The sequence below is a fragment of the Benincasa hispida genome, chromosome 9 (genome assembly GCF_009727055.1).
Source record: "Benincasa hispida cultivar B227 chromosome 9, ASM972705v1, whole genome shotgun sequence".
Lineage (NCBI taxonomy): Eukaryota > Viridiplantae > Streptophyta > Magnoliopsida > Cucurbitales > Cucurbitaceae > Benincasa > Benincasa hispida.
Genome location: NC_052357.1, coordinates 29,697,553 through 29,722,448, shown reverse-complemented (window position 1 = coordinate 29,722,448; position 24,896 = coordinate 29,697,553). Strand labels below are relative to the sequence as shown.

At 36.4% G+C, this 24,896-nt stretch overlaps 1 protein-coding gene across 3 annotated transcripts in view; it reads left to right on the top strand.

The window, feature by feature from the left end:
* The window catches only part of LOC120085515 (myosin-11), a 44,091-nt gene extending 20,136 nt beyond the window's left edge, over positions 1-23,955 (top strand). For 2 of the 3 annotated variants that reach the window (XM_039041529.1, XM_039041528.1), the window contains 13 exons: positions 7,279-7,316; positions 8,546-8,672; positions 9,812-9,982; positions 10,097-10,228; positions 10,308-10,417; positions 10,538-10,598; positions 11,308-11,485; positions 11,589-11,794; positions 11,908-12,027; positions 12,832-13,047; positions 13,884-14,023; positions 22,302-22,543; positions 23,413-23,955. In XM_039041529.1, the coding sequence (XP_038897457.1) occupies positions 7,279-7,316; positions 8,546-8,672; positions 9,812-9,982; positions 10,097-10,228; positions 10,308-10,417; positions 10,538-10,598; positions 11,308-11,485; positions 11,589-11,794; positions 11,908-12,027; positions 12,832-13,047; positions 13,884-14,023; positions 22,302-22,543; positions 23,413-23,456 (1,785 nt within the window). In that variant the 3' untranslated portion in view covers positions 23,457-23,955. The remainder of the gene's footprint in view (positions 1-7,278; positions 7,317-8,545; positions 8,673-9,811; positions 9,983-10,096; positions 10,229-10,307; positions 10,418-10,537; positions 10,599-11,307; positions 11,486-11,588; positions 11,795-11,907; positions 12,028-12,831; positions 13,048-13,883; positions 14,024-22,301; positions 22,544-23,412) is intronic. The other variant, XM_039041530.1, reaches the window with a different exon arrangement.
* Positions 23,956-24,896: the final 941 nt, after the last annotated feature.

The following is a 24,896-nucleotide window of genomic DNA, read 5'->3' as shown; positions in this document are numbered from 1 at the left end:
TCCTCAAAGGTGGCCAGGGTTTCATCTTTCTCTGATACCATGATAAAAAGTAAAGAGAAGAGAAAATGGCACACACTTGTTATGTGAAAAACCCTAGTACAGGGAGAAAAAACCACGATGCAGAGAACTTTTATTATAATAATGTGTTACAAAGTAATGCCCAGAGGCTACAGTTTAAATAGAAAAAGATGAAACCCTAGGGTACACATGAAAAGACAAAAATGCCCCTAGGGAAAATATTCTATTTTTCAACATAACCAACAAGATAATTTAATTCCTAAAGAAATGAAATGACATATATTTCAACATAAGCAATTTTTTTTAAAGGAAACCCTGCTGAGAATGATCCTCTACAGTATAACCTATAGAACAGATCCTGTTCAAGTAAGGAGTGTCAACATAAGCGATTTAATTTCTCCTTTTGATGAGCTATTTATTAATGAAAATGGATACGAGCCTTTTTATTATAAATATATAAAAAGAAACTAATGCTCAAAGTACAAGAGAGTTATACAAAGAGCATGAAGAAGAAACAAAGGGGAACAACACGTGCCTACTAATTAAGAAAAAGATCAGGAAGCGCACTCGAACATCTCAACTAGGTTGACACCCCCTTAGCGCCTTCATCATGTCCTTACAAAAGTACAACTTCAATTAAAAAGCGGGGAGAAGGAAATAACAAAAAGCCGGAGAAGAAGACTAAAAATCTTAACAAGCAAGAAAAATAAAAGCTTGCCAATTCAAAAATATGTCTTGTATTGAAAAGCCTTCAAAATCACTGTTCAAGGAGCACCAAGCTGAAGCATTCCTTTTAGCTGAATCAAAACGAGCCTCCCAACACGTTTCGATCTCATGGAAAATTCTGTGATTCCTTTCAAACCAAAGATCTGCTAGAATGGCCTTAACCATATTGATCCAAAGTAACCGTGGCTTCTTTGAGAAGGAGGGACCTAAAAGAAGATGAATTATATTGCCTCTGAAGTAATCTCCAAAAACCCCAACGAAGATGAACAAGTGAAAAAAGGACCACCAGCACTTTTCTGCATATGGACAGTTGAAGAAAAGGTGCTGTAAGTCTTCACCTGCCTTTTTGCATAGAGGGCAAGCGGAAGGCAATAAGGTAGCCGAGTGTAGCTTTCTTTGCAATACCGTGGAGCAGTTTAGAAGACCAAAGAGCATAATCCAAATCTGAATGTTAACTCTCCTTGGGCTCTTAGATTTCCAAAGAGCTTTAAAAAGGAAGATGTCCATTGGGTGCTTCGAGGATAGGTGAGCTGTGAGGGACTTAACAGTGAAACAGTGAAGGAGCCTGAAGCTTCCAAAGACCAAGAGCGGCTGTCCAGGTTTGCTGAAACTGATTTTTTTTGAGATGGCAAGCATCAAGGCTTGAAAGTGTGTGCTCTCCTCATCTTTTAGCAAACGACGAAAAATAATGGACCATGAGCTTAAGGAGTGGTCCCAGTGGTCAGCTATGGAGCCCCTTGGCAGTAAGGTAATCCTAAACAGCAAAGGAAAGAGTGTGGACAGTGGAGAAGAAAATAACCAAGGGTCTGTCCAAAAACTGACTCGAGCTCCGTCTCCAACTATAAAGGGGGCTAAACCTTCCACTTTGGACCAACTTTTAGAGATATTTATCCACGGACTTCGCAAACTATTCCCATATTTTCTGGATGAGTGCCAATCAAAAGGACCTTTGCAGTGTATGCTGGCAATAACCTGCCGCCAGAAAGAATTCTCCTCCTTCATGTAGTGCCAGCCCCATTTAGCAAGCAAGGCCGAATTTTTAACTTTGAGCCCTCCCAAACCGAGGCCTCCATTTAAAGGAGACCGAGAAGCAATGTTCCATTTAACTAGGTGGTTGATTTTGCTTCCTTTATGACCTTCCCAAAAGAAATTGCAGATTAGTCTTTCTAATGCTGAAACCACTGAGTCCGGCATTGAAAAAAATAGACATGTAGTACGTTGGGAGGTTGGAAAGAACTGAGGAACAGAGTGTTGCCCTGCCGCCTCTTGAGAGGTTGAACTGTTTCCATTTGTCCAGTTTCCGATGAACCTTTTCTAACACAGGCTGCCAGAAGGAGGATTGCTTTGGATAGCCTCCAAGTGGCAAACCAAGGTAGGTGAGTGGAAGAGGTTCAGCCTTACAGTTAAGAAGGCCAGCCATATGAGACAAATCCCTTTCTTCTATGTTAACACCATTGAGAGTTGACTTTTCCCAATTTACCTTCTGACCCGAGCACCATTCAAAGAGATTGATTGCTTTTTTTAGTTTTAAAAGCATTTTGTTGTCATATTTGCAGAAAATGAGGGTGTCATCAGCAAATTGAAGTAGTGGAACGTGAATCTTCTCCTTTCCAACCACAAAGCCCTCATAGAGACCATTAACATACAGCTTGTCGATGATGAATCTAACACTTCACTTATTAAAATGAAAAGGAAAGGGGACAAGGGATCGCCTTGTCTAATGCCTCTGGAAGCAAGAATGCGGCCTCGGGGCTTTCCATTGATGATGATAGAGTATTTTGGGTCTTGAATGCAGCCCAAGATCCCAGAAATCCATCGGGAGTCAATTTTTTTGCAATCAAGATATTTTCTAAGAAGGACCAATCCAGCCAGTCGAATGCTTTTTCCAAATCGAGTTTAAGGATCCAACCCTTTAGCTTTTTTGCTCGATACTCCTCCACCACTTCGTTAGCAATCAAGACAGCATCAAGAATTTGTCTTCCTTCAATAAAAGTATTCTGGGATGGACCAATGATGCAATTCATCACTTTCTTTAATCTTAGGCTGATTGGCCTAAAATCCTTGATGGAAACTGCATCTTCTTTCTTTTGGATGAGGCAGATGAAATTTTCTCTCACACAAGCATTCAATCTGCCACTAAAATGGAAGTCTTCAAATAACTCGATGAACATATCCTTAACCAATGTCCAAAACCTCAAAAGAAACTCCGTTGTAAAACCATCTGGCCCAGGAGCTTTATTTTTCTCCAGAGATTTAAGAGCCATTACAATTTCAGCTTCTGTAAACTTTGCAATGAGTGAAGCATTCTGATGGTGTGCAACTCGGGGCCAATTTAGGGAGGCTGGTAAGTACCTGATTCCTGAGGATTTTGTGTAGAGGGTGTCATAGAAACTTAGAATAATATCTTCCACTTCTTTAAAGGAGTTTGTAGGCATCCCTTGATCATTGAGAAGCTCATTAATCTGGTTCTTCCTTTTCCTTGCTGCCAAGAACCGATGAAAAGAGTTTTCATCTCCCAATTTCATCCAATTCAACTTGCATTTCTGAATTAGATCCCTTTCTTTCAGCCTATAAATGCATATCAATTCTGTTTTTAGAGTGGAAATGTGGCCTGCCACCTCAGAATCCCAACCCAATGATTCAATCTGGGCTTCTTTTTCGGCTATTTCTTTCAACAAAGCCAATTCCTTTCGGGTTTGAGATTTTTGGTAGTTTGCTGATCAGACTTTCAGTGCTTCTTTGACCAGTCTTAAGTTTGCATTGATGACATAACCTGGCCACCCTTTTATGTTGCTGTTCTTCCAAGAATTTTCAATGGAGAAGACACACTCTTTGTTGGACAGCCAGCTGTTACAAAATCTGAAAGGAGAGGGGCCCCAACTAATTGTGCCTGCACTTAGGAACAATGGAAAATGGTCAGAAAGTAGTCGTACCTGGCGGCTCACCCTTGAGTTGGTGAAAATTTCATCCCATTCCTTATTGATAAAAAATCTGTCCAGCAGAGATCTAGAAGTGGAGTTTTCTCCCTGGACCATGTAAACTTTCCATTTGATAAGGGGATTTCCAGTAGGCTGGCTGAATCAATAAATTTGTTAAAAAGCTTCATTCCTTTGGTGTGTCTTCCAATAGGTGATCGTTAATGACTCCATCGAGTTAGATTAAAGTCCCCTCCTAAGCACCACGCTTCAGAACAATAGCCTGAAGAGGCAGTAAGTTCAGGCCAAACATATCTTCTCTCCTTATAATCGACTGGTCCATAAACATTTGTGACCCAACAGATTTTCTTACAAAGAGTACAACATTTGACCGACAGGGAGTAGTCCCCTTTAAGAGATTCTATTACTTCTAGTTTGCTTCTATCCCACATTGTTAAAAGGCCACCTGACTTGCCAAAAGATTCCACTGACTCCCAACCAATTTCCTTAGAACTCCAAATAGATTTGATGAAGGCAGCATCGAAATCCTCCTTCTTTGATTCCTGTATTAGTACTAAGTCCGGATTCAGACTTTTGAGTAGTCTTTTGAGTGCAATTCTTTTATTTATGTCTTTGAGGCCCCTTGTATTCCAAGAGAGTATCTTCATTGATGGATAGGTGGGAGGAGGCTGTCAGGAGAGGGGAAATTCAAGCCAAAATGAAACCACAATCCTTAACAATGGATGTTAAGTGGTCTGGGATTTCTGGTGTCCGCAGTGGCGGAAGGCAAGAAGGATAATGCTCCAATGGAGTTTCCTTATCTTCGAAGGAGAAGAGAGCCTGCAGGTCCAGACCGAGGGCAGAGTCATGTTTACTTTCAACCTGGACAGAGGCTGGACTTAGGACTACCAATTCTGCACTGCTTGCACTGAAGGTGATTCCTACTCCAATATTTCTAGCTTTTTTGAATTAGGTGGGGAGCAAGGTAATCCCCTTGTAAAGGTGTTACTCGAATCCGGGATGGTGAAGTTGGTGTGCTTGAAATGCTTAGGTGGTGGAAGGGGGAAATCTTGTCCAACAATCCGTCCTTGGATAATCTTTGTATTCAAAAGTTGGAGAATATTTACTATAAATAAAATTACTTGAACATGTACGTATTTCTTTATTGGATGTTAACTGAATAGATTTCAAATCTATCTGTGATTATCGTCCTATTAGTCTCATTCTGTGTGCGTACAAGATTATTGCTCGGGTCTTGTCAAACAGACTCAAATTGGTTTTTCCTTCTACTTGACTATTGTTAAGAACCAATTAACTTTTGTTGCTAATATACAAATTCTTATGCTTCTCGTATTCCAACGAGCTGATTGATGACTAGAACATTTCACGCAAGAAAGGTGTGGTTCTTAGTCTAGATCTGGAAAAGACTTTTGATAGTCGATTGGATTTTCTGGATGCAATCCTACATGCCAAAGGTTTTGGTTTAGTTTGGAGGAGATGGATTTGAGGTTGTATGTTTAGTATGAAATACTCTATCAGTATCAACGGTAGAGCTGAAGACAAAATTGTTCCTTAATGGGGCATTCAACAAGGTGATATTCTTTCACTATTTCTCTTCAACTTGATTTCTGATTGTCTTAGTCGACATTTATCTTTGTATGGATAAGATAGCTTCTCATCCTCTTGGCGATTCTCATTTTCAGATACATCGCCTGCAATTTGGTGATGATACACTTGTGAAAGCTTTAGAGCATCTTTTTGAACTCGTTTAGTTGGCTTCTGGTCTAAATATTAAGCTCTCTAAAGAGTGAATTGTTTGGGGGGGGGGTTCACCTTCATGATTCATAATTGGATTTCCTTTTGACACATTGTGGTTGTAAGCAGGGTTTGTGGCTTTCTACATATCTTGGGCTTCCTTTAGGAGGAGACCCAAAAAGCATTATGTTTTGGCAGCCTGTAATTGAGAAAATTCAGTATAAACTTCACAATTGGAAATACTATTTTATTTCTAAAGGTGTTAGACATACTATAATCCAAGCCACTCTCTAGCATGCGGACTTGTTACATGTCTCTATTTAAACTACGTACATCATCTCAAGGTCTTTGGACAAACTGGTTCGTGTTTTTCTTCTAGGAGGGAGACAACACAGCTCCTTAAACTGATGGGTGGCATTGGCATTGAAAACTTCCATAATCGTAACTTCACTCTTTTGGCAAAATGGATTTGGCGTTTTTTAAATGAAGGACGAGCTTTGTGGCATAAACTCATAGTTGCCAAATACTATCTATGATAATGTGAGAGACTTTGGTGGCCCAGTCCCATTCAGAGGGGGTTTTTCTTTCTTTTTTATTTTAAAGAAGAAAAGAACCCATTCAGACGGGTTCTAACAAATCTTCTTACTGTTTTAATATGCACTACTCTGGATTTGGTTGCCTCACGTGCTCCCTGCTGTTTGGGCAATGGCCAATCTATTTCTTTTTGGCATGATACATGACTTGGTTGTGAAGTCCTTGCTATGGTTTTTCCACTTTTGTATCGTCTCACTTCTCAGCCGAATAGTACAATTGCAGAATTTTGGACTCCTACTGATGCTTAGGATTTGAATTCTCATCGGGAAACTTTTTTTTCCCCAAAAAGGATATGAAACTTTTTATTAAAATAATGAAAGAGACTAATGCTCAAACAATCCTCATTCGAAACTTGATGAAATGGAAATTATTGAGTGGACCACCTTATCTCATCTTCTTTCTTCCATCTGTTTAGGGAATAAATGACTGTTGGTCTTGGTCTCTTGGTTCTTCCACTGCCTTTATGGTTAAATCTCCTATGGTGGATCTTGTGGGTGCCCCAGACAATTCATCAAATGACCTTTATGTGGTGATTTGGAATGATCACTATCCAAAGAAGATTAAAATCCAAAGAAGATTAAAATCTTTCTTTAGGAGCTTAGCATTGGATCTATGAATATGGCTGGATTGTCTACAACAGAGAATGCCTTTTCTTAACCTCTCTCCCTCCTGGTGTGTTATGTGTGCTGCCAATTCAGAGACTCCAGGACACTTTTTGCTCATTTTTCCTTTGCTGCTAGATACTAGGAAACTTTTTGGATGTTTTGGATGATCCTTTAACCTTACCAAACAACATAATCGATCTTTTGACTTCTGGTGGGGTACCTTTTCACGATGCAAAGAAGTTTTACTTTGGCTTGCTATCGTTCGAGTCTTTCTATGGTTTCTTTGGGGCAATCATATTGGATACAATCTTCAGGGACACTATCTCTACTTTTGATATTTTCTGGATTTGATTCTTTTTCATGTTTCATATTGGTGGAAACGTAAACACCCTTTAAAATTGTTCATTATAGTTTGTCTGCTTTGATTTCTAATCGGATAACTTTTATGTAATCCACCATGAGTTATTTTAGGGTTTTGTACTCCTTATTTCATTCATCAATGAAATCTGTTTCTCTTAAAATGAAACTGATTAGATTGGAAGACCGATAACTTGCTGTCCAGGATTACAAACATTACGATTGTCTTATGAACATGATTTACTAATTTAGCTTATTTTCTCAGTGTCCCTCTCTGGCACAGCCTCTAATTTTGTGTGCCTTTGCAGAAACCAGGTGGAATCATTGCTCTTCTTGATGAAGCTTGGTATGCTCATTCTTTTACAAACTTATAAACATTTTCTTCCCCCGGCCATAAGACAAGTTGCACATTTGACCGCATGTAGAGTTGCTCTTCATGAATTCATAATTTTTATGCCAATTGATACGGTCAGACATGAGTTAAGCCAGAGTGTCGTAATTTCCACATGCAATCTTTTTCTTGGAAACCAACTTTTATGAATATAGGAATTTGTTTTTTTTAAACAAGAAACCAACATTGGAATGATGAAAAGAGACTTATGCTTGAAGATACAAACTCCCAAAAAGAAGATAGAAAGAAAGAGAAGAAAAAAGAAAGTAAAAAAACAAAATTAAGAACACGTAGAAGCATCCCAATTTAAACAAATATATTGGAAGGAAAAGCATGAAATAGCTTGGGAAAGGAACACCAGAGTGAGACCTTCAATTTTGCTGCCTCGAAACAATCCGACCAAGGCCTTCGCAGCTAGTGTTAAGATTATTCTTTTGACTTTTTGACAGAAAACATGAACCTCAGTAAAAAGAGATTATGCACATAACTGATATATGGGGTTTTAAAGTAGCCATCGTTCCCTTGATTTCATTAGGTCTCCTCCGAGGATTAGATCTCTGTCTTTGACAAATCCCGTTAGTCAGAAGATAGAAGGTAGACTAGCCATTTTCTTCCAGCTTAATGCTTATGTTGTTTTTGTTTTGGCACTTTTATTACACTTTTATTGCACTTCTATTTTATGTTATCCTTGGTTTTCTTGTATTTTGTATATTGTATCTTGAGCATTAGTCTTCTTTCATCCATTCAATGAAAAGATTCTTTTCCTTTTAGAAAAAAATTAGGCCCCCTTCGACTTCGAGGATTAGATCTGTCTTTGACAAATCCCATTAGTTAAAAGATAGAAGGTAGACTTAACAAATGGAACTTTGGTCAATGTTCAAGAGATCCTGTGTATGCCACACACTTGATGCTAACCATTTATCTCATGCAAAGAGTTTAAATGCCACGTTTACATCCCTAGAAATCTTTGTATTTATTATTTGCCTGCTGCTAGTTGCAGCGGCGTACGAATTCATTTATCTCATGCAAAACATATTGTCAATTAAATCTCTAATCAATATTGTAATATGGAAATGATAAAGATCTTGTTGCATAGAAGCCTGCTTTTAGGTATAAGTTTTCGTTATTTGATTACCATTTTTTTTCCCATTTGACCTAATGAATTTTATAATGTTTATTAACAGCATGTTTCCAAAATCAACTCATGAAACATTTTCACAAAAGCTATATCAGACCTTCAAAAATCATAAACGCTTCACCAAGCCAAAATTGGCCCGCTCAGATTTTACCATTGTTCATTATGCTGGAGATGTGAGTTTTTTTTCTTTTAAATTATGGTTAAATTACAAGTTTATTCCTTAAACTTTCACGATCATGGCTAATAATTATCTAAATTTTATAAAATATTTAGGAAAAACATCAATTTATATTCCTGAACTTTGGGATTGTATCAATTTAAACCTTAAACTAATAATTGTATCAATTTAAATCTTGAACTTTCATAAGTCAATTTAAACCTTCCATTATGTTTTCTTTAGATAAACATTGTATGAAACTTATAATTTTATTAATTAACCTCTAAACTTTTATAAGCCAATCAATTTAACCTCTCAATTAAAATTTCTGTTGAAAATTGTCCATGCATCCATTCTGTTCATCCATTTTGTTAATCTGACATTTGAAGAAATCTACGCATGTGTAAGAATTGAATACATTAACAATTTTTAAATATAATCCTAATAAAGGTTCTGACTTTATTCACTTTTAACAATTTAGAAGTTTAATTGAAAAAAATTAAATGTCTCGTATATTTTTCAAACTAAATTTGAAAGAGGGTGTAAATTAATATACTTATGAAGTTTTAGGGTTTAAATTGATACAATTATGAGTTCATGGTTTAAATTGAAGCAACCTCCAAATTTTATGGGTGTAAATTGAAAATTTTCCAAGTATTTAATAGTTTTCTGAATTTTCAAGTTTATATCTAATATATCCTTATATCCTTGAACTTTAAACATGTCACATACATCCTCTATTAGGTCCCAAACCTATTCAAAATTTTTAAAATTCACAAACTTAATTTTGTGTCTAGGACCTTGACCTTTCAATTTTGTACTTAATATGTTTGTTAAAGTTAAAAAATGTCTTATCAAATACAAAATTGAACATTTGGTTCTTGATGTCAAAAAAAATACAAAAATTGAAAATCTATGGACATAGACATAAAATTGAAAGCTTATGATCAGTTAGGCTCTTGTTAAAGTCTAAGGACCTATTAGCCACAACCTTAAAAATTGCATGGACTAAAATTGTAATTAAATTGAATGCTCATTTGGACTTCGTAGGCTCTAATACCATATTAGATAACATGAGACTCCAAGACAAAAATTGTAATTTAACATAGAAACGAGAAACTTTAAGGACAATCTGTATTATTTGGACTTTTTCAGGTTCTATATCAGTCAGATCAGTTTCTAGACAAAAATAAAGATTATGTTGTCCCTGAACATCAAGACTTGTTAAGTGCTTCAAAATGTCCCTTTGTTGCTGGCCTCTTCTCTCCTCATCCTGAGGAGACGGCCAAATCATCAAAGTTTTCTTCAATTGGCTCTCGTTTTAAGGTATTATTTGTTCTGGACTTGCATATACTTTTGAATGATTTTCTGGAAATATCCTTCTAGACTGGACAAAGGAAAACTGCAGTAGTTATGCTTGTTTGACCCATTTTTCTACAGTTACAACTACAGCAGTTGATGGAAACGTTAAATTCAACCGAACCCCATTATATAAGATGCGTGAAGCCTAATACTGTCCTAAAACCTGCCATCTTTGAGAATGCTACTGTTATGCAACAATTACGATCTGGAGTAAGCTTTAAAACAAGTGTTTTTGTTGAACCTAAAATTAATGTTAATTAATTTGCGTTGGACACTGTCATTTGTGCAGGGTGTTTTGGAGGCTATTAGAATCAAATGTGCAGGATACCCTACTCATAGAACATTTCCTGAATTTTTATCTCGATTTGGAATTCTTGCACCCGAGGTATTGGAAGGGGAGTAAGTATTTTTCCTTGTTTATACTTTGAAGTATAATTTAAATGGGTGTTGCATTCTGAAAGTTGTTAAATACTTCCCTTTGGAGTATTTTAACATTTCCTTGCTGATGCTTATGAGCAGCTATGAAGAGAAGGTAGCATGCGGAAAGATTCTAGAGAAGATGGGACATAAAGGTTATCTGGTAAATGAAGCTATGCTGTTGGCTTTGAAGTGTGTCAATGTCTCCTAGCTCTAAATTTTATTTACAGTCATCAAGGAATTGCCTAAAATCTTTCGCATGAGTCACATTAACATATCAATGAGCAAAACCTCATTGTTACATAAAAACCATGGAGTATCTTCGATCTGATATCAGCCTTCTGCCTGCAGGATAAGAATACTGGAAAATCTTGAATAGAAGATAGGTTCATTTGATGTTAGATAACCATGACTAAAATTCTGGCTATTCAGATCTGTTTTGATGTATATACATTTTACTCATACAATTGGAGCCATCCTCGTCAAAATGGAAGTATATTGTTAATCAGACTCGTTAAGTAACCTAATCTGCTATGAAGATAGGTGCTATCTGAAGTATAAAAGGTATTCTTGCAAACAAGGAAATTGAGTACCCTGCCTCATATAAAGCATATAAGAGGATACACATGCATGTGGTTACGTTACAATATCAAGTAAATGGATATACCCATTTTGAGATCAGGAAAGAAAATAATTATTCATAATTAGAAGAATTAAAATCATAGCTTTCAATTCATGCTTTAACGCTAGTTCAATAAAAGTATCAGGTCAAATGCATAGAAGTGACTCTTAACTGTCCAATATTTGGAAATTTTACATTTGATGGATGCACGTGGCTGAAAGTTTCTGATATTGATCACATATTTTTGCAGATAGGGAAATCAAAAATTTTCCTTAGAGGCAACTTGATGGCCGAACTAGATGCACAAAGAACAGGGATACATAGTGCTGCTGCTATAGTTATACAGAAGCATTTCAGAGCTCGAATTGATCGTAAAAAGTACATTGCCATGCGAAGAGCTTGCATCCGTATACAATCATATTGGAGAGGTGGCCTTACCAAATATATAAAAAAGTGCTGGAAATGCATAATGGTTCCTATTTCTTTCTTTTTATAATTTCAGGGATGTGTATTAACTTGTTATTTTACCAGGTGTTCTTGCCCGCGAGTCATATGAAATTAGGAGAAGGGAAGCAGCTGCCGTCAAAATTCAAAAGAATATTCGTGCATACCTTGCCAGGAGCCGGCATGTGAAAACAAGGATCTCTACAGTTGTTCTTCAGGCTGGTATGCGTGCAATGGTTGCTCGGAGTGAACACAGACATAGGAGGCTGGTTAAGGCTGCAAAAGTTATTCAAGTGAGTTCATGGATATTTATACAACTAGATCAATGTTTCATCGCGGTTATCATTTTCATGTCTCTGAAGTTGGGTTTCTTAAGTAATCTTTTTCCTTTTTCTTTCAAGTCCAGTCTTATTGGCGTCAATACAGAACCTCATCGAATTATAAGACGGGGAAAAAATCCTCAACCAGTTCACAATGCGGATCGAACTCCAAAACTTCTGGTGAAGGTCTTAAGAAGCAAAGGATGGTAGGTAGCATTTACCTTATAGGTATAATTACTGTCCTCTTTTCACTGTGGATATTTTAAAGTCATCAAGAATTGCTCTCTTGCTTGATATTTCAGTTAACAACTATATCATAACCAGAAGTTTACGTAACTTGTGAAATAGTATATTATTAATTTCTTGGTAAATAAGTTTTTCATTTTACCTTAAATTTAAAAGACAATTTTTTTTAGAATTTTATCTTTTCACAGCAGATTAACTATGAACATATATTTATTTTATTTAAAACAATTTCAAGTAATAACTAAAATTAAGAGAGAAACCTATTTAGGTTCTAGATAAAGTTACAGTGAACTTCAGGGAAAACTAATAATTTATTTTCCAACAGTTGTAAACAATGTTTTTCTAAAAATTTACTGTGTTATTATTCCATACTTGTATTGCATTATCTTTTAAATTCCTAGAAAAATAATAGAAGTCAATGACAAATATGTTATGCAGCTCAATGGTACGACATACGTTAATGAGAAAGAAGGTAGTCTGGACTTTGAAGGGAGTTATGACTGACTTCATAAAAAATAAAAATGTCTCCCCTTTTAGAATAGTTTAGATTTGTGATTATGGCAGGGGAACACCGTATTCGTTCCAGCTTGGAGTGTCAAACAAATTTGTTGAACTGAAAATGCACAGAACAACATTGGCTTTCATGTTATAGTTTTCAACTTGATGGAGCATATTGTGTGTTTGTGGTAAAAAACAGACGAATGGGTTAAGCTAATTTAGAAGTGCCTTTCTTCTTACACAAGAATTCAAAATGATGATTACAGGCTAACTTGGAAGAAACAGAGGAGGATCTGGTTTTGCCTGCGTTGCTCAACAGCAGTAAAGACACCATTGATGAAACAATTGAAATGATTGCCAAGGAAAGCCGTGTTTCTCCACAAGAAATAGAAGAAGCATACTTTATTATTAAAGAACCTGGTAGTCCGGTTAAAGATGCAGATAAGATGGTCACTCTCAGAGCCGAAGTGGCTAATCTAAAGGTAACTCTTATTCAATCAATGTTGATTTTATTTCTTTTTCATTCTTCCCGTCTGTGTTTCCAGGAGCTTCAGTTTTTTTCTGTGTGACATCTCGGGTAAGTATATGTATATATACTAGAGTGATAAACAAGGATTAAATATCATGTAGACATGTAGATTAGCTACACAGGTTGGTTGGTTAGAGTTCAACTTTGGAAAAGTAAATTTGCTAGCTAGAGGGAGACCAACGGTTGTAATTCGGAGTTGTTCTTATCAGCTTGATTAGAGTTTAAGTAATTTGGTGCTGTTGACATCCAGCATTTTGTTAGAACTCATAAACCATTTAGACAAAGCAGTCGTTGATTCCTGAGATGGAAGAGAATGAAATAGTAGATGAAGGATTACTTTCAAGAAAGATGGATTCAAGTATACCTGTCATGGATATTTTTATATGTGAGATGTGTGTAATGTCATTAGTGAAAATACGCCAACATGATCATAGTTCAACGAAAATTGACATTTACCCCTTTCCTTGAGGTCAGATGTTCAAATATAGGTTCTGAAAGAATGTGAGTGCCGAATTTGATATTTTATTTGTTTTTATTAGATCACTGCAATTGAAATGTCTAATGTGACTGCATCTGGATATGCAATGGTATTATAATTGATTTTCAAAGCTGAAAGAGTAAAATTCCAAGTCTCCATATTATTTGCATTTAACATGAAAGGAAGTAATGCTAATTGTTTACATTTAGTTTTAATGAAGAATATCTTTGGTTTTTTATTACAAGTTTTTGTTTTCTTTCTCCTCGAATTCCAAAATGGCTAAAGGTGGCAGAACACATTTACGTGAACAGGCCATGTTGCAGGCTGAAAAGCAAAGGGCTAATGAGTGTGAAAGGAAGTATGTTGCAACACAGAGAGCAAATGAGGAAGGACGTAGAAAACTAAAAGAAACCGAAAGGAAGGTGCATCAACTTCAGGACTACATAAACAGGTATCACTATCATTCTGCTTCTGAAAAGCATACAATCTTTTCACCATGACATTGAATTTAGCGTGGAAAATGGTGATTACAGCATATCATTTTGTCAATCAGAACATATACGGTAAATTTTGTTGAAAATTGGAAGGTTGATTTTCAATCTGATTAGACATGACTGTTTCTTTTCCTGCTGCTGCTGCCTGGGAATTTTCCAACCAATGTCTATAGATGACATTGCTAAAATTAGGAAATACGTTTCTCTCATGTTCCTATTAATGCTTTTCATAATATTTTCTTCTCTTCCGTATATAATTTAGAACTGTAGTTTCACATTGATGGAAATTGAAACTATGGGTAAATATGCTCTCTCCTCTCTCCTCCTCTCTCTCTTCTCTCTCCGCCCACCTCCGCTAGCACCGACGTCGTGCTCCCTTCCCTGATCATCCTTGCCTCCCTCGGAGTTCATTTTGCCTTCCTTTTACTCAATAGCCTCTCACCTCAGATTTTTTTTTGCCTTTTCAATGGAAGTCAAGAGCTGCAAGATTAATGAAGTCCATTTTTGTGTTCGGATGAAGATGGAAAGTTTTTTGTTGAAGATGTGGAAGTCAGAAAACAGCTCATAATATCAGAATTGCAACTCATCTGGTTCGTGGATTACATTTCAGATATGATTAAGTTTCCAATCTCAAGCTTCTTTGTAAGGAGTGGAAGAGATGAATTCGGTGTAACAAAGTTATCTAAGACTAGCATTTCATCGGATTGATTATTGAGATGTGTAGTATGGCCAGCAACAGGAGGAAGATTTTTCATTCACATCCCAACAGGAAAATCAATTTCGGGTTGGCAATCTTTTGTTAACATGCTAAGGGAGTACTTGAAGCTAAAAACTGAAACTAGTTTGATCTTGAATCAAAAGAAGACGTCATATTGGCATAATAACTTGACTCAAAAACCAGCTATGCAGACATGGTGAGAAACAAGAAAATTTCAGAAAGCTCTGTTTTACCATCGAACAAACAGAGCACGGTCACGAGCATTCACAAAGTGCAGAAACTTTCCCCTGTTTTAGAAGTTGAAAAACAGAGAAAGACAGGTTTTTGGGTTCGTATGAGTTCTGAAGTTTTCAAGGAAGATTTTAGCAATCTATGGATCGTCACGAGATTGTTTGAATTCGACAAATGGCCTATGACTAACAAAGAATTAAAATAATATTTTAACACAAATATTATTTTAAATCCACTTTCCGATGAAAAAGCCGTAGTGAAACTAGGACATTTGGAAAAGCTTATTGATCAACCAGGAAAATGGCAGAAATTTAGCCAATTTCATTTAAAGTTTGAGAAATGGAATCAGCTCGAACATGGTTGTCCCAAAGTAGTAAAAGGTTATGTAGGTGGATCGCAATAAGAAACCTCCTTCTTGACTATTGGTGTAGACAGACTTTTGAAGCCATTGGAGCTCACTTCGGAGGCCTTGAATCAACATCAATAGAAACTTTGAACCTTACAAATGTTGCAGTAGCAAAAATACAAGTAAAGAAGAATATGTGTGGTTTCATGCCTGCTACGATAGAGATTTCAGATGAGAAGCGTGGAACTATTTTTTTTGAACTACAGTGATATTGAAGATTTAATTCTTCCGGCTAAAACAAAAGATGCCCTGTTCTTGAAGGATTTTTCTTATCCGACTGATCTTGTTCGTTTATCTCAGGTTATGAAAGATGAAGAGGTAAAATCCCTAGAGCTAAATCCTGATTGGGACTTCTTAATTTTGATTGGAAAGACATCAAGCATAGCAAGAAATCCCTTCTCATTCAACTTAAGCGCTGCACATGGGAAGAAGCAGGCTCAGTTCTCGCCGGAATCTTCTCAATCTCAATCCCAGAAGGCAGAGCCAGCTATCGGAGTTCCAAACCAGTCTTGTGTGAACACAAAAGCTCAATTAATGAGGAAAGAGAACTTAGGTGAAAGGAATTCAAAAAGTTGCAACCGTTTGGCATCTCCTCAGAAAGGCGCGAAAGAGACTTTTCAAAAGATAACGACGGATGACCCCTCCTATTCCCACCAAGAAGACAAAGCATCACCAAACATTAATGATTCGGATGACCTACACCCTCAAAGTGGTATATCCAAGCAAACACCTGCCTTGGTCCTTGAAGTTTCCAGCCAACCCGAAAGCGAAGAAATTGTTCCAGAAACATTCATTAATGATAGCATGGAAAACAACCTCAATAAGCACACTATTCACGATTCCATCAAGGAGGAAATTACACAGCAGCAGCAGGAGTTTGCCCCTCTTCGGCTCCAAGATCTGAAATTCAGCAAATCATACAAGGCTCCTAAAGCACCCAAAAAGAAAACATATGGCTTTAGACCTTTCCTTAAACATTTCGCCAGAAAGCAGACATCATTCGGCAACTCATGGACTGCCATTACAAATCAAGATCTCCTTGAGTTATGCTGTGTTAAACTCCAAGCCCCGGGATTATCAAAAGATAGGTCAGTAATTCTACCTTCTTTCATTAATTTCTTTTCTCAATCAGTAGGTAATTCTCAAGAGCTGTTCACCCCTTCTGTACGAGGTTTTCATTGCAAGTCAAATTTCTTTTTTAAACAAGACCCTCAAGATTTGGAAGATGATTCTTTGGTAAGTGTAAGTAGTGAAGAGCTTGAAAGAGAGGAAGTCAAAGAGACCAATGCTTTTAAAGACAACCTAGAGGACATGGACTATTTTTTGATCCTCAAAAGAAAATCATCCACAAGCTAGATGTGAAGTTTTCCCCTTTCTTCCTCTAAACATGAAGGATATCCCTTCAAAATTTGCACTCCATCCTGATGGATTGTAATATTCCCCTTGCTTGATTGAAGGGGTAATAAGAGTCGATCGAAATTCATATCTCTTGGGTAATACATAATGAAGATTATTTCGTGGAATACAAGGGGTCTTGGGGAGCATTCAAAAAGATTGATTCTTAAACGATTCTTGAAAAAGATCAATATGGATTTAGTATTGATTCAAGAGACAAAAAGAGAGCTTTGAAGGAGTATTTATAAAAAGTCTATGGAGCTCGAAAGATGTAGGCTGGTCCTTTGTGGAAGCTAAAGGAAGATTAGGAGGAATAGTCACAATGTGGGATGAAGGAAAGATTTCTGTAGTAGACATCATGAAAGCTGAATTTTCCTTGACAATTAAGTGTTTGACAATATGCAGGAAACAGTGTTGGATAACAAATGTATATGACCCCACAGATTATAGAGAAAGAAGAAGACTTTGGATTGAATTGTCTTCCCTAGCTAAAATATGCGTGGAGCCTTGGTGCATTGGTGGAGAATAGTATACGTAGAAGTTGTGAGAGGTTTCCTTTGGGAAGAGCAACAAGAGACATGAGAAATTATAGTAAATTCATTAGAGAGAATAATCTAATGGAAATTCATCTTTCAAACGGCCGATTCACATGGTCTAGAGAAGATGAAGTGGTTTCTAAATCACTTATTGATAGATTTTTGGTATCAAACAATTGGGAAGAGGCTTTTGAAAACTCAAGAGTGGCTAGGCAAGCAAGAACCATGCCCGATCACTTTCCCCTTCTCTTGGATGCAGGTGCTTTTGAATGGGGGCCAACTCCTTTTCGCTTTTGCAATAGCTGGTTGAAAATCAAGGAATGTTGTAGGTTGATTGAAAGATCCTTAGATATGGAAGAGCAACAAGAATGGACTGGATATTTAATTTCCTCAAAACTGAGAAAGACCAAAACAACACTAAAAAAATGGCTAGCTGACAATGAGAAAAAGATGAAAAATAAGGAGGAATGACTTTTAACAGAAATTGAAAGAAGAGACCAATTGGCTGATGATGAAGAAGCTCAATCTTAGGAAGAAGATGTAAGAATAGCTTTGAAAGCAAATTTACTGGCTATGTACCAAATGGAAGAAAGAAATCTTATTAAAAAAAGTAAACTAAATTGGCTAAACTTGGGGGATGAAAACACTTCTTTTTCCCATCGTGTTCTAGCTGCAAAAAAGAGGAAGAATTTGATAGCAGGGTTGATCAATGACCATGGAATCCCAACCAGATCCTACCGTGAAATTGAAGATCTTATTTTAGGGTTTTACTCCTCTCTTTATTCCAAATGTGAAGGGATTCCCTTCGATCAATTCCATATAACCTTGATTGGCCAAGAGTAACAAGAAATCAAAACGAGCAGCTTGTGGCAATTCACCTCACAGAAATCAGAAAGGCAGTGAAAGTGTTGGGAAGGAACAAGGCACAGGCCCGAATGGCTTTACACCAAAATTTGTTCTTAAATTTTGGAATCAACTAAAGGATAACTTCTCTAAGCCGTTTGATGAATTTTACAGCAATGGAAAGTTAAACTCTTGTGTTAAAGAAAATTTCATATGCCTAATTCAAAAAAAGGAAGATGTGGTGTTGGTAAAAGACTTTAGGCCTATCAGTCATACAACTCTTGTGTATAAAATAATTGCAAAAGTGCTAGCCGAAAGACTCAAAGGAATCATGCCAAGTATTATAGCTCCAAATCAAAGTGCTTTCATTAAGGGGAGGCAGATTCTTGATCCCATTCTCATAGCCAATGAAGCCGTAGAAGACTATTGATCTAAAAAGAAAAAAGGATGGATCCTTAAGTTGGACTTAGAAAAAGCATTTGATAGAGTGGACTGGGATTTCCTTGAGAAGGTGCTTCATGGAAATTTTTTTGATACTAAGTGGATTTCCTGGATATTGGGATGCATCTCCAATTCAAAGTTCTCCATTTTCATAAATGGAAGACCAAGAGGAAGAATCAAAGCTACTAGAGGAATTAGACGAGGGGATCCCCTTTCTCCTTTCTTATTCCTTTTAGCAAGTGAAGTGCTTAATGCTCTAATCACACGAATGCATGAAAAGGGAAGATATGAAGGCTTCATGGTGGGAAAAGATAAAATCCATGTCTCCCTCCTACAATTTGCAGATGACACTTTAATTTTTTGTAAGTATGAAGATGAAATGCTAGATATTCTTAGGAATACTCTTGATCTTTTTGAATGGTGCTTGAGACCGAAAATCAATTGGGAGAAATCAGCTCTTTTCATAAATGTAGAATCTGACAAGCTGATTTCAGTGGCTACTAGATTCAATTGCAAAGTTGAACAACTCCCTTTTAAGTACCTTGGTCTACCTTTGGGAGGATACCCAAAGAAGGTGGAATTTTGGCAGCCGGTTATTGATAAAATTCAAGGAAAACTGAACAAATGGAGAAGATACAATCTATCCTGGGGAAGAAGAGCAACCCTTTGTAAGTCCATACCTTCAAATCTTCCTACTTACTATATGTCTTCCTTTATGATGCCACGAAAGGTGCTATCTAAGCTGGAAAAATGTATAAAGAACTTCTTCTGGGAAGGCCATAGAGGAAGAAAAAATCACTTAGCCAAGTGGGAGATGGTTTCTAAGGCCCAAGAGGATGGAGGGCTTGGTCTGGGAGGTTTAAAAGAAAGGCATTAGGCCCTTTTAGCCAAATGGGGATGGAGATTTATGAATGAGGGCTCCTCCCTTTGGTGTAAAGTTGTCAAGAGTATACATGGTAGAAGTTTGTATTGTTGGCACACCTCCTGAAAGGTAAGCTGTAGTCTTCGAAGTCCATGGGTCAATATCTCTAGATCGTGGCTGAAAGTGGAGAATTTGGCTGTTTTCAAGCTTGGCAATGGTAGCAGAATAACTTTCTGGTTGGACTCTTGGGCCGACAATATTCCTCTTAAATTCAGATTCCCAAGCTTATTCCAAATAGCACTTCAACCTAATGGTTCGGTGTTGGACCATTGGGATAATAATACTTCTTGGTTCATCCCTTTTAGAAGACTTTTGAAAGATGAGGAGATCTTAGAATTTCAAGACTTGATAAGCATAGTTGCAACTAAAAAAGTGAAGGAATGCATCGATGAACGATCATGGTCATTGGAAACAAATGGTATTTTCAATGTCAAATCGCTAGTCACTCATTTATGGAAGGCTACTCCAATTGATAAATCATTAAGAAAGGCGTTATGGAATTCTAAAAGCCCCTGGCGAGTAAATATTGTCTTATGGATAATGTTATTTGGAACTCTTAATTGCTCAAATGTCTTTCAAAAGAAGCTGTCCTCCCACTATTTATCTCCAAATGGATGTGCTTTGTGTAAAGGAAATTGGGAAGACCTACAACACCTTTTTTAATGCAGTTATGCTCAAAACTGCGGGTTTTCATTACTCAAATTGTTGAACATCAGCTGGGTTTTTGGGGGAGTTCTCAGAGACAACGTCTTACAGATGTTGGTAGGACCAAAACTCAAGAAAAATCAACAAATTCTGTGGATTAATGCAGTAAAGACAGTACCGGCAGATTTGTAGTTTGAAAGAAACCAAAGAGTCTTCCAAGATAAGGAAACTCCTTGGTTCACTAGATTTGAGGTAGCCCAGCTAAATGCATCTTTGTGGAGCTCTCTCTCTAAGGCCTTTGCGGATTATTCCAGCCAAGAAATTAGCTTGAACTGGCACGCCTTCCTCTTCCCGGAGCCATAAAGTTACTATTTCGGAGGATGGTTGCACGGTGTGTAGATTTTATTTTGATGTTAGCTTGCTGTGTAGTTTATAATTTAAGTTGTGACCTAAGCCTGTGTTTTTGTCCTTGTCTTAAGTTTTTCATGGGTCAGGTGTGTGTTTTGCTTAAGTTCATTTGTGTCTGGGCTGTTTTTCAATGTATTGTACTGAAACATTAGAATTATGTCCTCAATTTTGTCCTTGGAGATGATGGTGCTATGAGGGTGTTAACCTAGTTGAGATGTTTTGACGCACCTGCTGATTCTAAATTTTATCTTGTAATATCTTTGTATTTTGAGCATTAGTCTCATTTCATTATCTTAATGAATAAAGTGACTTGTTTCCTTTCCAAAAAAAGTTTCACATCGATGGAATAGAGAAGGTGCTTCCATTCAAAGATGATATTGGATCCTCAACTTCCGGTAGATAGAATCAGCTTGAACATCACAATTTTTTTTGGCAGCCCTAGACAATTGTTAACAAGCTGGATTCTTCATAGTCATGAATTATTACAGATTTTTTTTTTTTTTAATTTTGTTTTATTTTATTAATATTATTTAAGAAACCAAACTTTCAATAGAAGCGGAACAATATACAATAGAATACGAGAAAAAAAAGAAGACCATCCTAGAGGAAAGGGTGTCAAAAAGTCTATGGACTACAATCCAATATAATATGACCTAGTTCATAGTTACGAAAAGGTCATGCGACTGATGCACACAAGGAGACATTAAACCTGACAACCTACTAAACCTCCTCACGATCTCTCCACCTCTCTGAGATTTTTTTTTTGTACCTCTCAGTGGAATGCCACATAACCTTACCCTTCTCTTGGAAAGGAGAACTCAAACGCACCTCTTCCACTATTGAGAAGCGATCTCTAATATGGGCCAAACATAAACCAAACGTGCTCATTTACTGCTCCAAAGGGATTGAGCGAACTAGCTACCCCTATGGTCAAGGTCCTCCTACTGCCCTGCTAACGGTCTTATGCAAATGCTAGTAGGATAGAAATCAGGATATTAGTGCGTATCTGGACCTGGAGGGTCCAAATCCTAACGTTCTTATAGGAATGTCAGATGCATGCAAAATCAATGGATATTTCAATTGTTGGGTACAACAAAAGAACATGTACAAGCTATTCGATAGCGACATGGAATGAGATGATGCAGGAAAAATGGACTCAAGAGAGTAGGAAAGCAGTGGGTGAGATAAATGCAATTCTAACAGCATGGTTTAACACAATTGCGAGGGCACTCCATAAGGTCTAAAAATTGTCTCAAACTCTCAGTTCGAGAATTGTAAATTCTCATACCTGCACTCATTCTGTCAAGTCTCATCTCGTTGCTCATATGACCATAGTAGATGCTAAATCATTTTTTAACATCACATCACACTCACATGGTAGAGAAAGATGTAAAGAGGCAAGGAAAAATGAAAAAATATATCCTTAAAAAGAAAGCACAAATATCATATCCTCCAACTTTTCTCCCCCGGTCCTCAGGGTGTATGGCATAGAATTTGTCCATCGATGAGATAAATAAGCAAATTATGCTACCAGGCTGAGAAATATAGTGGATTACATTTGTGGGGAATTCGATGAAAAAACTTGGAAAAGTTAAAGGAGATGCTGATTTAACTGACACTAACAACGATAACATCTAATTTCTCCTTGCACGTTATTTTGATTATATCAATCTGATCTGGTGTGTGACAGGATGATACATTGCATGTCAAACCAAATATCGGAGATGAAAATGATCGTGGGTACTTCTAGGTTAGATGCATCTAGTTCTTTTCCGAATGAGGTTCTGACGGATGCCACATCTAGTTGCTCTGATTCATCATCAGAAGACTTCACCTTTCCTGTTCCAGGTCCATCTACGCCAACTTTCTCTTCATTCGGTACCAACACTTTTCAGCTGATTGTGCAGGATATTTCAGCTGCAGAAATTCCAGGTACCTCCGCTTTACAACGATAGAGTTATTTCAGCATAAATTAATCCATAATTTATCGCTAACTGCATATACTCAGGAAGGAATCTAATCTCCTAGATTGTTGAGGATGTTTGTTTGTTTTTTTTTTCTTTTTTCTTTTTTGAAAAGGAATCAAGACTTTTCATTGATGAAATGAAAAAGAGTCGGATGCTCAAAGTATAATGAAATAGAATAAGCAATATAAAGCGAAAAAAACCAAATGCAAACTCTTAATTGGACCAAGCCAAAAAAAAAAAAAAAAACCAAATACAATCAAATACAAACCATAACAGAAGAAAATGACTCTTGAACTAAAACAACTGAATCTGAAACTATGAGAACAAATAACCATGTAAAGGGGGTAACTATTAGGAGACAAGCCAACAAAGAGAAAACCAACTCCAACTTTCTTTCTTTAAGATGCTGTTATGTATACGGTCACACTCGGCCATATAGATCTTTCAAATATCCACTGTGATTGGGGTATTATGTATGCATGTTTGAATGGATCTTTCCCTTGAAATTGTAATTATCATTCGATCTTGATGGCAGATCAGTTTAGTATAGTTTTTTTTTTTAATTGTTCAAACTGTTAGCAAAAATATTCCCTTTAGGAATATGAGTTTTTGAATGGTGAAAAAGGTTTTCGTTGTATCAAACACACCTCTAAATTTGTATGGTGTTTGGTTACATCATACATTGTTAAAAGTAAGAATAAAAATTCTAAAAAATACTTGTTTAACTCTTGTTCCATTCTTGGCTATCGAAAACGTTCCTCTATTTAGGATCATCAATGGCTCTCACTGCTAATGCGTTTGGTTTAGTAACAGTATTCCATTTGCTCTTTGCAGGATCTGACAATGACAGGGAAGGGGGATTCTCTGACTACTTCTAATGCGACCTCCTGTACATTTCTTCTTCCCTTCAAAATATATTAACTACTATATATTACTTCAAATATTATTAGGAAATTTGTCACAGAGTTTCTCAGTTTTCAAGGCATTTTAGCATAGCATCTACATCCAAAGGAACAAAGAATAGTAGATAAGTTAACTGCACAGAGATTCAACTACCAGAAAACCCTTCTGGCCTTTTAGTTACTTTTTTTTCCTATCTTTTATTTACACATTGAAATGCTTAGATCATTAGTCACTAATATTCTATATTGATCATCAGTTTCACTAACTTCATTCTTCATGATACTGTCAATTATTCTGACAATAGACCATTAGTTTGGAAATTGCTGTATTTTTAAGATTAGTCAAACCATTGAAAAATAATATTTGTACCACTCTACATTTTTCATTGTAGGTTACACATACACTGAATTTTGTTGTACTGAAAGTTGTTAATAGTAGTGAATACTTTTAACACCATACTTTTGTTTATGTAAAGCTGTGTGTAACATCTTGTAATGGAATGAATAACTCATTGTAATGAGTTGAATTTTAGTCCCCCCCCCCTCCGTTTTTCCCTTTTAGAGTTCAGCGACAGGTGGTGATTCGAATTCTTAATGGCTTGGTAGGGCAGATGCCTTCACTAGTTGAGTTATGTTGAGACTCGCATAAAATATTTTGTTTTTGTTACACGCTTTAGATAAAAACTAGATGTGATCATTGTTGCTAAAAGTTTTATTATTATTTGAGATTCTATTCAATCCGTCAAGAATTATTTAACGAGAATGGTTTGATTGTGGTTTTATGAAATCCAAACTAGAAAATTGAAAGTACGGAAATCAAAACGGAAGAAACTTGGATGTTGAGAGGACAAAATAAGATTGAAAAAATTGCAACTTTCATCTTTTAACTTTTTGGGGTCATTACGAATTGCTTGGTGTTTTAATTTGATTAATATTTCTCGAAACTCATGAAATCGTTTCAATTAATCTATACAGCTATTAGGTTTGTGATTAAGCCCTAAAACTGAAGTTAGATCGTATATTACTCATAAATTATAAGAACAAAACTCATAAAATTATCACTATTAAACTCAACTATTGACGAAGTGATACGGTAGGCCTTAGTTATAATGAATTGCTTTTGTAATTATAAGGAACAACTGGTCAAATTAAAAATTGGTTAAATCACGAGTCTGTTTCACAAATTTTCAAGCTTCATGTCTAAAAGGTTTATTTGAACTTTTGTATATATATATTTTTAATGTTTTGCACTAAATGAATCTGAAAGGTCTTACGGACTTTAAAGAATGTGTAATAAATTTTTGAACTTCTAAAAGGTGTATGAACTTTGAAATATCTTATATGTCTTTAAATTTTCAATTTGGTGTCGAATAGATCTTTGATGTATTCATTTTTAAATTAACTAAAATATTAGAT